A 12,822-nucleotide genomic window follows, 5' to 3' on the forward strand; every position below is an offset into this window, starting at 1 on the left:
GCAGGTTCTACACAAAAAAATCTCTTTGGATGAATTCAAAGGGGGTCCCCAACATGTAGCAGAAGCAAACATTCAAGGAAAAGAGCATGAGTTGTCTTATACGCCTGAGGACCACAGACCCATAAAAGGTGTTTCACAAGAAGAATTTCAGGATTTTTATATGAGTAAAAGAAAGAGGAAAAATTGGTGGAAGCGCTTTGTCAACATCAGGAAAAGTGGTTAAGGAAATGTAAGGTCCAAATTGAATGTAGGGACAAATAAAACTCGAAGAATAAAGGTGAAACAGAATAAAAAGAGGTGCCTGGAGTTCAGTGGCCTATACCTTGGAAAAGAGGTTAGAGCACACAAAGGCGTAGTCTGGACCATGAAATTCAGTCCATCTGGTCAGTATTTAGTGAGTGGAGGTGAAGATGGTGTTGTTCACATTTGGTGTGTTACATCACTGGATAAATGCAGTATTTGTTTCACCCCACAAGACAGTACTTCTAAAAGCAAAGTGGAATGTGACAACTCTTATCCTCGGAAGAAATAGTTAAGCCAACCCTTCATTTTCCTTCAAAATAGTGTTTTTCAAATTGAGGAATCACCACCGCATCAATTCTTTGTTCATTCCAATGATGTCTTCGATTTGGCTTGGCCTAATTCAGATGTGACTTTAACTAGCATAAGTTGTTACGTATCCTAAATAATGGCTTAGACAGGTCATGGAATCCATGTGGAAATTTACATCTGAGTTTACTGTAAGGGCCATATCTGTGTGTGTGTGTGTGTGTGTGTGTGTGTGTGTGTGTGTGTGTGTGTGTGTGTGTGTGTGTGTGTGTGTGTGTGTGTGTGTGTGTGTGTGTTGGTGAGACTTCTTGGGAGAATGTCATTGTCTTGAAGGCCATGCTTAGAGGTTATGAAATGGCTTATGGTCTAAAGATCAACTTTGCCAAAAGCCATTTTGGGATCTTTGGGGTTCAAGCCAATTGGGTTCATGATGCTGCCCAATTTTTGAATTGTACACACATGGATACCCCTTTTCACTACCTGGGTATGCCTATTGGGGTCAAGCCTTCAAATTGGGTGGTATGGGAGCCTATGATCAACAAATTTAAAGCTAAGCTATCCAAATGGAACCACAAAAACTTATCCATGGGTGGCAAGGTGACTTTGATAAAGTTTGTTCTAAATGCCCTACCAATTTACCTATTGTCTTTTTTCAAGATACCTCAAAGAATAGTTGACAAGTTGCTGTCTCTCCAAAGGAATTTTATGTGGGGAGGAAATCAAGATCATAAGAAAATCCCTTCGGTGAAGTGGGATGTTATCTGTCTTCCCAAGAATGATGGGGGCCTGGGGATCAAGGATCTCTCTAAATTCAATGCAGCTTTGAGGGGTACATGGATTTGGGACTTATCCTTCAATCAGTATCAGTTATGGGTCACAGTGTTAAACTCCAAATATGGAGGGTGGTCAGATTTACAGAATGGCAGAGACAAAGGATGGCATTCCCAATGGTGGAAGGATCTTAGAAAGCTAAATCAGCAATCTGACTTCAACATTATCCATCAAAATATGGCTTGGAAGGTTGGATGTGGGGATAAAATAAATTTTTGCAAAGATAACTGGTTGGGAGAGGATTGCAGCCTTCAACAGAAGTATCATCAGTTTTTTTTTATTAGTAGACAACACAATTTCCCCATTTCTAAGATGGGAAATTTTTCTCAGAATATATGGAGCTGGGATCTGAAGTGGAGGAGGAACTAATTGGAACAACACTAATTGGAACTAATAGGAACAACACTAAGCCTCAAACCAACACTAATTGTAACTAATTGGAAAACCATCTTGACTAGTTTTCTTTATCCCCTTGGGAGGGGTGCAATTGTCTCAGTCGCATCATATTACTTTAAGCAAGGCTGATCTGTTTGTATGCTATTTTGAGGTATATTTCGATTATATTTATCTTCTTTCAACAATAATAGACAACAACAATATGCAGCAACAAACCATTTTGGAAATAGCAAAAACACAGCATGCAGAATATCCAATCAAGGCAGAATGAAGAAGGCAGAATAAGCAAGCAAAAACACTTTGAACTAAGGATGTCGTGCCACTAACCTTTTAGAAGTAGAATATCCCAAATGTTGGTGCCGTAAGATATTGTCTCTGAACTAACGATGTCGTGCCACTAACCTTCAAAGAATTCAGACCTGCCAAGAACATAGTTTTAGGCTGGATTTGGTTTGAATAATTGAGTTGTAGATTACATCAAAATCAAGACTCAAATTATTTTTTTTTGCTCAGCAAAATTTGTGTCAAAATCAATTCTACAATAATCAAAATCAATTTTATTCAACATAAACATACACTTACTTGTTCAACGGATAGAGGGAAAATATTGGTACATTTAAAACTAATTGCTAAATTTCTTAAAATAAAAACTGTGGTGATGTGGTACAAAATTAAATTCAACAGCTACTATTTTGCGGGTTATTAAATCGAATTTATGGTTGAATGATTAGGATGGACGAAACAATGTTTAATTCCAATCTAAAATTGTTTCTGAACTGAGTACAGTATAATTCATTGAAGCTAAATGCCTGCTCTACATATTTCCCAAGAAGTTAGCTATATGTGCAAATAACATGGGTTTGTTTCCATCTATGTCCCCCAAGTTACTTTAGGGCAGGTTTAGGTAGTTGATACACAGATTTTATTGAACTGAGTACAGCCTTGGGCAAAAGATGAAGTACAGATTTTATTGAACTTTGTCTCCTACTATCTACCAGTTTTCTTTATTATTAACCAAGAGGGATGCTAGGGGAGCTAATATGGTAAAAAGAAAAACCAACCTTTTTCTAACTAACACCATTGGAAGAGGAACTGCAGAATTCCAATTGGTGGAGTTCCAATCCAATTATACAAGTCTTAACTATCAAAATTACTAAATTGCAAGAATTTATTTACACAATTGTACTCTGGATTTGTACAGTTGCTGAATTACAAGAATTCTAATTTTCAAAATGCAGTTTGATAGGGTTAGAGGTTAGTCCTAAATAACATAGGTCTCATTTTCTGTGGCTGTTGTTTTGCATCCATTGTGAAATTAATTTTTCCTTTGGGTCTGAACTAGCAGAGAGTGAAAAGAATCGTGTTCATTCTAAGGAAAAGCCAGTTCAAGCAACTACGGGATCAAAAACTGATGAAGTTTCCACTTAATTCTCTACTTGTTGCATAGTGGTTTATGCTACTTTAGAACCAAATGGAAATATTGCCTTGCTTTGCTTTGAGATAATTGAATCACAGTAGGATCATTATCATCATCATTATCCCTTAACATCCAAAACCTATGGATGTGACACTTTTGTCCACTCATCACAATCTAAAAACCTTGCCAAGAGATAAGAACAAAATAGAGAAACAATCCAGAGCTTCGTCACTACACTGACCAACACTTATATATATATATATATATATATATATATATATATATATATATATATATATATATATATATATATATATATATTAAGAAACAAGTCATCGATTTAGAAAGGCATTGGAGGAGCTAGTGTGGCTTAGTCGCTAAGTTTGTTACGATAAAGAAATTAATTCAGCAACAAATACAATGGGTTCTCTTATGGCAGGATGGGACTCTCTGATCTTGGATCCTAAATGAGGTACAGATAATTAATTAATTAATTAGTACTAGTGTTTTTTCTTTCTCGTATTATGTTATGCACTTATGCTTCACCTCTTGGTCGAGTCTAGATCATAAGTCACTTGTGATTTCTGACGGAGGAAAAATTTGTTATTGTTGCAGCTACAATAGAGAGGAATCGATCACTCACCAAAGAAGAAATTAATGCTTACTGGAGAGTAAAGAAGGAGACAGAGTTAGAACACCTCAGAGCTATGTCCAAACTGTCTGAGACTATTCAGGTTTTTTGACTTTGAAATTAACTACATCTCTACATTTTTTCCCCTTCTATGTGTCAGAAATTCACACACACACACACACATATATAAAAGCTAGTAATATATTTTGATGTTTATGATGGATAGTGGACAGGCCCGAAAATTTGAGGATTCAAAGAATTCTCATAAGTCAAGTACCGTGACCTTGGCCAGCATAAAGGAGTCCTTAGGCATGGACGTTGACCAGAAAAGTTTAGAGCAACTTATCAAGAAAAATGGCTGGTAAATTAAATCACAGATAGTAATTGCACAATTTGGTGTATTATTATGAATCCCTTTAAATGATTAATATTTTAGAAAATGATTGGGGTTAATGCAGGTGGACCAAAAGCAGCTGGGCATTTCTGAATGGACTGCTAGTGATAGAAGCTGCTTCCAATAAGTATGCATCACAGTTTCAGAAAATTCGAGGCTAGGCTCTCAACTTCCCATTCTGCTACCTAGGGATTCCAATTGGAGTTAATCCGAGAAGAACGGTAGTGTGGGAACCCATTATCAGAAAATTCGAGGCTAGGCTCAACAAATGGAACCAGAGAAGCATTTCTATGGCTGGCAGAAGTACCCTAATTAATGTTGTCCTAACAGCGCTGCCTATGTTTTATTTGTCTTTTTTCAGGGCCCCTACAACAGTGATTAATAGGCTAACTGCAATTCAAAGGAAATTTCTCTAGGGTGGCAGTTGTGAAGGGAAGAAGATAGCTTCGGTAGCTTGGAGTAAAGTGTGTGACTCTAGAGCTATGGGAGGCTTGGGAATTAAAGACATTAAGGCACTTAACAATGCTCTCCTAATTAAATGGAAATGGCTGATGTTTCACCAATCAGACCAGCTTTGGAGCAGGATCCTAATTTCTAAGTACAAGGGATGGAGAGGTTTGGACCAGAGGCCATCAAAGAAATACTTCTCTTAATGGTGGTCTGACTTAAAGTATGTTAATCAGCACCCGGACATGGAGGATGTCTCCAAGCAGTTCTCTTGGAAGGTGAGTAGGGGAGACCAAATTCTTTTCTGGGAAGACCCTTGGGTTGACGGCGGGGTACCTCTTAAAGAGCAATTTCTAGAATTATACCAAATCTCTTCCCAAAGATTACACATTGTGGAAGACCTAGGTTATTTTCCTGAAAATGGGTGGGAATGGACTTTCTCTTGGAGACGAAATTTGTTCGACAATGAGATGGGGGTAGCTTCAAATTTTATAGATTATATCGCAACTATCAGAATAAGTGGCAATCTGAAGGACACCTGGATGTGGGGAGCTGAACCTAATGGGATCTTCTCCACCAAATCTGCCTATAACCTTATTAAAGCTGAACAGTTCTCTAAAGCTCAAGGTTCGGGTTTTTATCAGCTTTGGGACCTTAAAGTCCCTCCTAAAGTTCTATCTTTTGCTTGGAGACTGCTTTGGGATAGACTTCCTTCTAAGGATAATCTATCTAAGAGACAAATTCAGCTTGACAATGACCTATGTCCACTCTGTCAAAGTCAACCTGAAACTGTCTCCCATTTGTTCTTCACTTGCGACAAAGTGTTGCCTCTGTGGTGGGAATTCTTCACTTGGGTCAAGAAAGATAGAGTTCTCCAATATAGCCCGATGGATAACTTTCTTCAGCACTCATCTATAGCTGGAGGAAAGGACACCAATAGAAGATGGAAGATTTGGTGGTTGGCTGCTAGAAAGTCAATTTGGAAATCCAGGAATGACTTGGTGTTTCACAATCATTCGTTTGACATCTCTAAGTTGGTGGACAGTTGTATTTTCCTCACTTGGACTTGGCTCAAGGGGTGGGAAAAGAATTTCAGTGTTCCTTTTCACCAATGGTCCTCAGCAATGTCTTTAGCCTTTGCTTAAGTTTTGCTTTGTAGGGTTGGGGTTGTGGTGTTTCTCATGTGGGGCTCATGTCTTTTGTATCTTATCAGGAGATCTTTCTCCTGTGTTAGTTGTAGTACCCCTGGCACTCTTATCTATTAATATAATACAATTACTTTTGGCGGTTAAAAAAAAATGCATCACAATTTCACGTGGCCAACTTGGGGTCTATGAAACTTAACCCCGAAGATGGAATTAATGCTTCATATGAGTTTTTTTCACGTTATATATCATATCCACGACTATAGTTTGGTATCTATATGTGTAATGGCTTCTATTTTGTCACTTACAATTCTGCATAACAACTCTGTATTTATGGTTTGTTTGAAAAGGGATGCAAAAATCCCAACAGATTTTAAAGAGAGAATATTGAACTGGTTTGACTTTGTGGTTAAGGAAAGCGTGTAGTACCTTTTATTTGTCTGCCTTGTAATCCTAATTAAATGGATATTATTTAATTTGCTACGTAGCATTGATACACCTATGTTGGAGACACATGCAAGCATACACTTATGTGCAGAGGTACTAAAGTACTCACAAATTTTATGTCTAGTCATATTATAAGTACCAAGGACAAGGCCCAAAACCAGAGTCATTTTGAAGCAGAAAGGAGGTCAAAAAGTAAAATTGAGTGCAATACAGAGGTGTTGGAAGAGGCTCAGCAACTATGGAATTTGGGAAAAAGCATAGGCATGGAGGCAGATACAGACCATTTTGACTTTATCCAAAACTATGCCAATATGGAATCCAGAGATAGAAAAGAAACTATGGAGTTGGGTAGTAGGAAAGCCCATAGATGAATATTCTATCCTATAACATTAGAGGGCTGGGTAGAGGTATTAAATGGGCCTTTATCAGGAACTTGGTTGGGAAGTTGAAGGTGGACCTTCTCTGTTTGCAAGAAACAAAGAGGGACTCTTTTGATAAGGCAGCTTGCCAGGCCTTGTGGGGGCACCCAGATATTGCTTGGGAATGGCACCCAGCTGTGAACACTGCTGCGGAGCGAAGCTGCTGTGTGTTTGGAATAACAAAAACTTCCAGGTTGATTTCAGAATTTCTGAAAAGGGGTTCATTATGTTGGAAGGGGTTTGGTTGGCTGACATGCACAGAGTTGTTGTGGCCAATATTTATGCTTCTTGTGATATATAAGGTAAAAGACAGTTGTGGTAGAGTTTGAGTAGAAGGAAGATTCAGTCCCAAGTTAATTGCTGGTGTCTTGTAGGGGATTTTAATTGTGTTAGACATCTCTCTAAAAGAATGGGAAGCAATCACAGTAATCCAGATACTAATCTTATAGTTGAATTCAATGATTGGCTTGCTGTTATGGAGGTAGATGACATTCCTTGTGTGGGTAAGCCCTTTACTTGGGTTAGGCCAAATGGATCATGCAAAAGAAAATTGGATAGAGTGCTAGTCTCTGATGAATGGTTATCTAGGCTGAATAAATGGAACCAGAAAAGTATATGAATGGCTGGCAGAATCACTTTAATTAATGCTGTCTTAACAACATTGCCCTTGTTTTTTATGTCTTTTCTCAGAGCCCCTACAGCAGTGATTAATAGACTTACTGCCATTGAAAGAAACTTTCTTTGGGGTGGCAATCTAGAAGGGAGGAAGATAGCTTGGGTGGCTTGGAGTCAAGTGTGTGCCTCTAGAGAAAGGGGAGGATTGGGAATCAAAGACATCAAGGCTCTCAACAAAGCTCTTCTAATTAAATGGAAATGATTGATGTTTCAGCAACCAGACCAATTTTGGAGTAGAATTATGACTTCCAAGTACAGGGGTTGGAGAGGATTAGAAGAGGGGCCTCTAAAGCAGCATTTCTACTTAGATCTAACAATGTTGATTGGGGTCCTAAACCTTTTAGGATATTAAACTGCTGGTTAACAGATAAGTCCTTCAGAGAAGTAGTAAATCAATGCTGGAATTCTGTCCAAGTTTTAGGATGGGGAGCATATGTATTAAAAGAAAAAATCAAAAGGCTGAAGTGCAGACTAAAGATATGGAACAAGGAAGAATATGGGGATAGCTTTAAAAAAGTCCAGAACTTGGAAGAGGAGCTAAATAAGCTAGAGGAGGACACATTGCATAGACAGATGACTGATTTGGAAATTTGTAAAAGAAAGCAGTTGCAAGAAGATTTGTGGGTGGCTGCCCAAGCCCATGAATCATTGCTAAGGCAGAAATCTAGATCAAGATGGCTAAAGGAGGGAGATTGTAACACCAGATATTTCCATATCAGGATGAATGCAAATACAAACAAAAATTGCATTAAATGACTACTCATTGAGGGTATATGGATAGTTGAACCTAACAAGGTGAAGGAAGAAATCAAAACCTTCTTCTCCAAGAGATTTCAAGAAGCAGATAGTCATATACCTAAGATTGATGGTATTACTTTCAAAACCATAGACCAACAGCAGAATGCCATGCTTGTGGCCCCTTTTCAGGAGATAGAAATACAAAATGCAGTTTAGGAATGTGGCAATGATAACAGCCCAGGTCCTGATGGCATTAATTTCAGATTCATAAAGCAGTTCTGGGATACCTTATTTTGGTGTCTACATATGAGGATTAGGGAAGTAGAGCAAGGCTTGGAGAGTTGGACTTGTGCACAGGGAAAACAAAGGGGAAAAGAAAACAACAACTCACAGAAAATCATAGTCAAAGTAAAATAGAAAAATACTTATATCCTTCAAAATGTTTTATGGCTCTATAATTATGATTCACCATTAAGTTTGTATGGATGCTCAATACCACACATCTAATCCCATGAATTTCATTTAACAGAAGGAGAATGAAATCAGTTATGATTGCCACAAACAATTTCATATAACAGAAGGAGAATGAACATGGCTACTAAACAATTCTCTTATACCCCAAGCATATGAACACAACATCCATTCCTAAATAACCTCTAACTAAAAACCCTACTATACATCCCAAATGTAAAAGAGCTACTATCATGTTTGGATGACACATAAGAATCAATTCTACCCCATAAAATCAGGTGATACCATAAAAAAGTAGAAGCAACTATTTGTTGTTTTTACATTCAAACATTACAGCAACACCAACAATCAATGCATTGCAGTTCACACACGTAAACTAGTATCAAAGATTAAAAAAATTAAAGAAATGGGATACCTGAAAATTGTCGAAGAAACTACAAAAAGCAACGCAGACAATAGATGGACCTACTTTTTGCTCAGACCTTGCCCAATCAATTTTCACTAACCCAATCACTCACTTCATACCTAACCACTATTTACAGCATTGAACAAAAAAGTACAGGACAAATTAGTAAACTATATTACTTTTACACACAGTGACAATGGCAGTGACAATGAAAAAGAGTGAACACCCACTGAAACAGAGACAATGGCAGTGAAAAGGAGTAAACTATACTACAAATGAAAAAGAGACCAAGCTTACCTCCAACCCAAACAATGACAATGGCAGTGAGATGTAACAAAATGGCACGAAACTTGAAGCTTTCCTCGTACCTTAATCAGCAATATTGCAACTGAAGACGTATTATTATTATTATTATCATCAATAAAACATGAACACCCAAGGAAACTTAGCATACACCAACTTTACCTACAATGTATGTAGGGTTTTCTTCGAGCCACACTTCGAAGAGCAGTGTAGGGGGTTCTGTGGGTTTGACCGAGGGGTTTCTGGTAGTATTGAGAACAATGTGGAATAATGTGGGTGTCGAGGGACCGGTATCCAGCAGATTTTAGGTGGGAGGAGAAAGACAAGACCGATTTCAGGAAGGAGGAGAAAGACAAGAGGGAGGGCAAGGTTTTCGAGCGCGTGCGGGTTGTGAAATGTCAAGTTTTAACTTATAAACATAACAACATCAGTTTTTTAAGGATAACCGATGTTAACATAATATCGTTAACATCAGTTTTGGAAAAACCGATGTTAACATCAACTACATTACATCGGTTTTTAAAAAACCGATGTTAAGATCAACTCCTTAACATCGGCTTTCTGAAAACCGATGTTATCTCTATGAAGTTAACATCGGTTTTTCCAAAACCGATGTTACCATATTCATCTTAACATCATGGTAACATCGGTTTTTTAAATAACCGATGTTAAATTCAACTAGTTAACATCGGTTTTGCTAAAACCGATGTTAAGTAACTCCATTTAATTACAAATATGCCACCGCGCTTTCGTTAACATCGGTTTTTGAAATAACCGATGTTAATGTAGCAATGTAGAAAGCCTATTTTTTAGTAGTGTTGGCATTATCTCCTAAGGTTGTTATCTCTTCTAGATTATTTGGAGTTGTTTCCTATGATCTTTCTTTGGAAACAACCTAATTCAAATACTTCTATTGTAGTGGATATCATCTTATTTTATGTTTCCATTTATCTTTAATTTAAATGTTTCAATAATTTATTGTAACTACTTCTATTGCCTTTTGTTGGTGGTATATATATTCATCCACCAGCCACTACATAATTCAATAAAATAAGCAGTGGTATACTTTAATATGGTATTAGCTTAGCCCTAGCTTAACAACACCTTTTTCCTTCATTCCTCATGGCCATACCTACCGTGCAACCTCTAGTTGAAACCAACACCATCTCAACCCTTCCCATCAAATTGAATGCAAACAATCATCATACTTAGCATGCACAAATCACACATTTCCTTGAGCTTATGACATCTATGGCTGTGTTGATAGCACAAAACCGTGCCGTCCTGCAACCATTGGCAACAGTGCCACTGTTACTCCCAACCCTGCCTACGGTCTTTAGAAATGGCAAGACCACTACATATTCCTTGCTCTTATTGGCTAATGCAACCCTGATGCACAAATTGTCATGACTTCCGCAACATCTTCTGCCGATGCTTGGACACGGATATACAAGCACTATGGCAATCACTCTCGTACTTGGGTGATGTTTCTCAAGGAACATCTTTCCAGCGCCTCCAAAAGCACTTCTAGTGTTGGTGACTATCTTCGTTCAATCCGAATCATTGCGGACAAACTTTCTCTCATCGGTCACTTTGTTGATGACCTCGACCTCGTCATCACTGCCCTCAATGGCCTTGGTCCTTCCTTTTGTGAATTCACTGCGTCAATTCGCACAAGGGACACTCTTTTTCTCTTTAATGAGTAATTTGACAAGCTTATTGATTTTGAAATTTTCATGCAACGTTACGAACGCCAACAACAGTTGTTCCCCACCATTGCTAACTTTGTTGGCCGCTCTTAAGGTTCTTACCATGGGAAGAAATTCACCCTCTCTCATAAGGCCTCCTTCAACTGCAATAACCTATTTCCTCATGACAACAATCAAGGTGCCAAATGCTCCATGCCTGTGTGCCAATATTGTGTTACACGGGGTCACATGATAGGTTAGGAAAACCACTCATGGCTAGGTTCAAGAAATGATTGGCCAAGCAATGAAGTCCTTTGCCGAATGCCAACGGTAAGAGAATGAGCAATTTTGCCTCTCTTTGCAAAATGCCATAAACACAATTCTCCAACCTTGGTGTCGTCCTTTTACAGAACATCCAACAGGCTCAAATAACAATGCTTGGAGTTGTTGCTGCACCTGCCCCTACACTTGCACTTGTACTTCAACCACTCTCCATACCTACCTTTCTTGAACCTTCACCACAACCCTTGGCTCTGATACCAACACCACCTCCATCCTCTCCACCACTTTCCCAACCTCCACAACCATCTCAAGGCTGACGATGACTTTAGCTATCTTTGAACCCATTTTTGCTTATGACAAAAGAGAAAGAAATAGGAATTTTGATTGTAATGAAAAATGTCTTATTTAATAAAAGCAGTCTTGAAGTATTTCCTTATATATTCTCCTTTACTTGTTATTTGTTATATGCCGCTACTATAGTCATCATACTTAATATATGTCATTTTCTTGTCATGCTTGAACTTAGGGGGAGTTTAACTGCATTACATTGTCTTTAGTATCTTAAAAACTCCGTTTATACTTGAAGCGAAACTCTACTAAAAACACTAGACGATATACATTGTTTATTCTTTATGAAGCAAAGTAGTTACGTATTTATGCTTAACTATATATTCACTCTTTGAGGATTAAGAATACTTGTATTTAAATCAAACATTTATTTGTGAAAGCCAGGAGTGGCTTAGTGTTAAAAAATACTTGAGTTCTTAGACTCAGAGGAAGTCTAAGAAGATATCAGAAGTGGTGTTGAGAATACTTGTAAAGCCAGGAGTGACAGGTTAGGATAATTGTTTTGTAATAAGTTTTGATTAGTGGAACCCTTTACTAGTAAGTAAAAGAGAACTGGATATAGCTCAGGTTGAGCGAACCGGTATAAACCAAGTGTTCTTACTTCTCTCCTCAATTTTTTATTGAGTATTCTTATTACATTTTTTAACATTACTTTACACCAAGTGCTTAATTCAAAAACTATTTTAAGAACCTTTTATCTGTCACTGAATGACCATTTTGTTCTTCACTACATATTCTTTTTATCCACAGTGGACGACCAGTGTTTAACACAATATTATCATATTATTCTTGTTATTGCAAAAAGTATTTATCTTTGATATATACATTATTCAACCCCCCTTTTTGTGTGTGTTTCTTGTAGTTTCAGTTGGTATCAGAGCTTGGCCTTAAGGGTTGAGTATCTAACAATACTAAGGAAAAGATCCTATATATAAAAAATATGGAAGAAGGATTTGCCACCAACAAACCACCTCTATTCAGAGGGATAAAGGATGACTACTGGAAGGAGTGTATGATATCCCATTTTGAATTTATTCATATAGATCTATGGGATGTGGTAGAAAATAGAGATTATATACCATATGATGACTAGATGAACGAGATCCTCAGAAGTATGTGGACGAAGCAGCAAAAGCTCAAATTTTTGCTAAACTCCAAGGGCAGGAAAGTGATGTTGTGCACTCTTTCAGAAGAGAAGTACACCAAGGTACATAACTTCAGGAGTGCCAAACAAA

General features: G+C 37.8%; 2 protein-coding genes and 1 pseudogene across 2 annotated transcripts; all 3 read left to right on the forward strand.

The window, feature by feature from the left end:
* Nucleotides 1-3,541: 3,541 nt before the first annotated feature.
* LOC121174743 (uncharacterized) lies at nucleotides 3,542-4,379 on the forward strand (annotated as a pseudogene).
* Nucleotides 4,380-4,910: 531 nt separating this feature from the next.
* LOC102667998 (uncharacterized) lies at nucleotides 4,911-5,810 on the forward strand. Its single transcript, XM_006574135.1, has one exon. The coding sequence runs from the start codon at nucleotides 4,911-4,913 to the stop codon at nucleotides 5,808-5,810; it is 900 nt and encodes a 299-aa protein (XP_006574198.1).
* An 814-nt stretch (nucleotides 5,811-6,624) lies between these two features.
* Nucleotides 6,625-8,305, forward strand: LOC100785011 (uncharacterized). Its single transcript, XM_006574136.1, has 4 exons — nucleotides 6,625-6,869; nucleotides 7,367-7,469; nucleotides 7,610-8,045; nucleotides 8,133-8,305. The coding sequence occupies exons 1-4, from the start codon at nucleotides 6,625-6,627 to the stop codon at nucleotides 8,303-8,305; spliced, it is 957 nt and encodes a 318-aa protein (XP_006574199.1).
* Nucleotides 8,306-12,822: the final 4,517 nt, after the last annotated feature.

This window comes from Glycine max, chromosome 1, assembly GCF_000004515.6.
Source record: "Glycine max cultivar Williams 82 chromosome 1, Glycine_max_v4.0, whole genome shotgun sequence".
Classification (NCBI taxonomy): domain Eukaryota; kingdom Viridiplantae; phylum Streptophyta; class Magnoliopsida; order Fabales; family Fabaceae; genus Glycine; species Glycine max.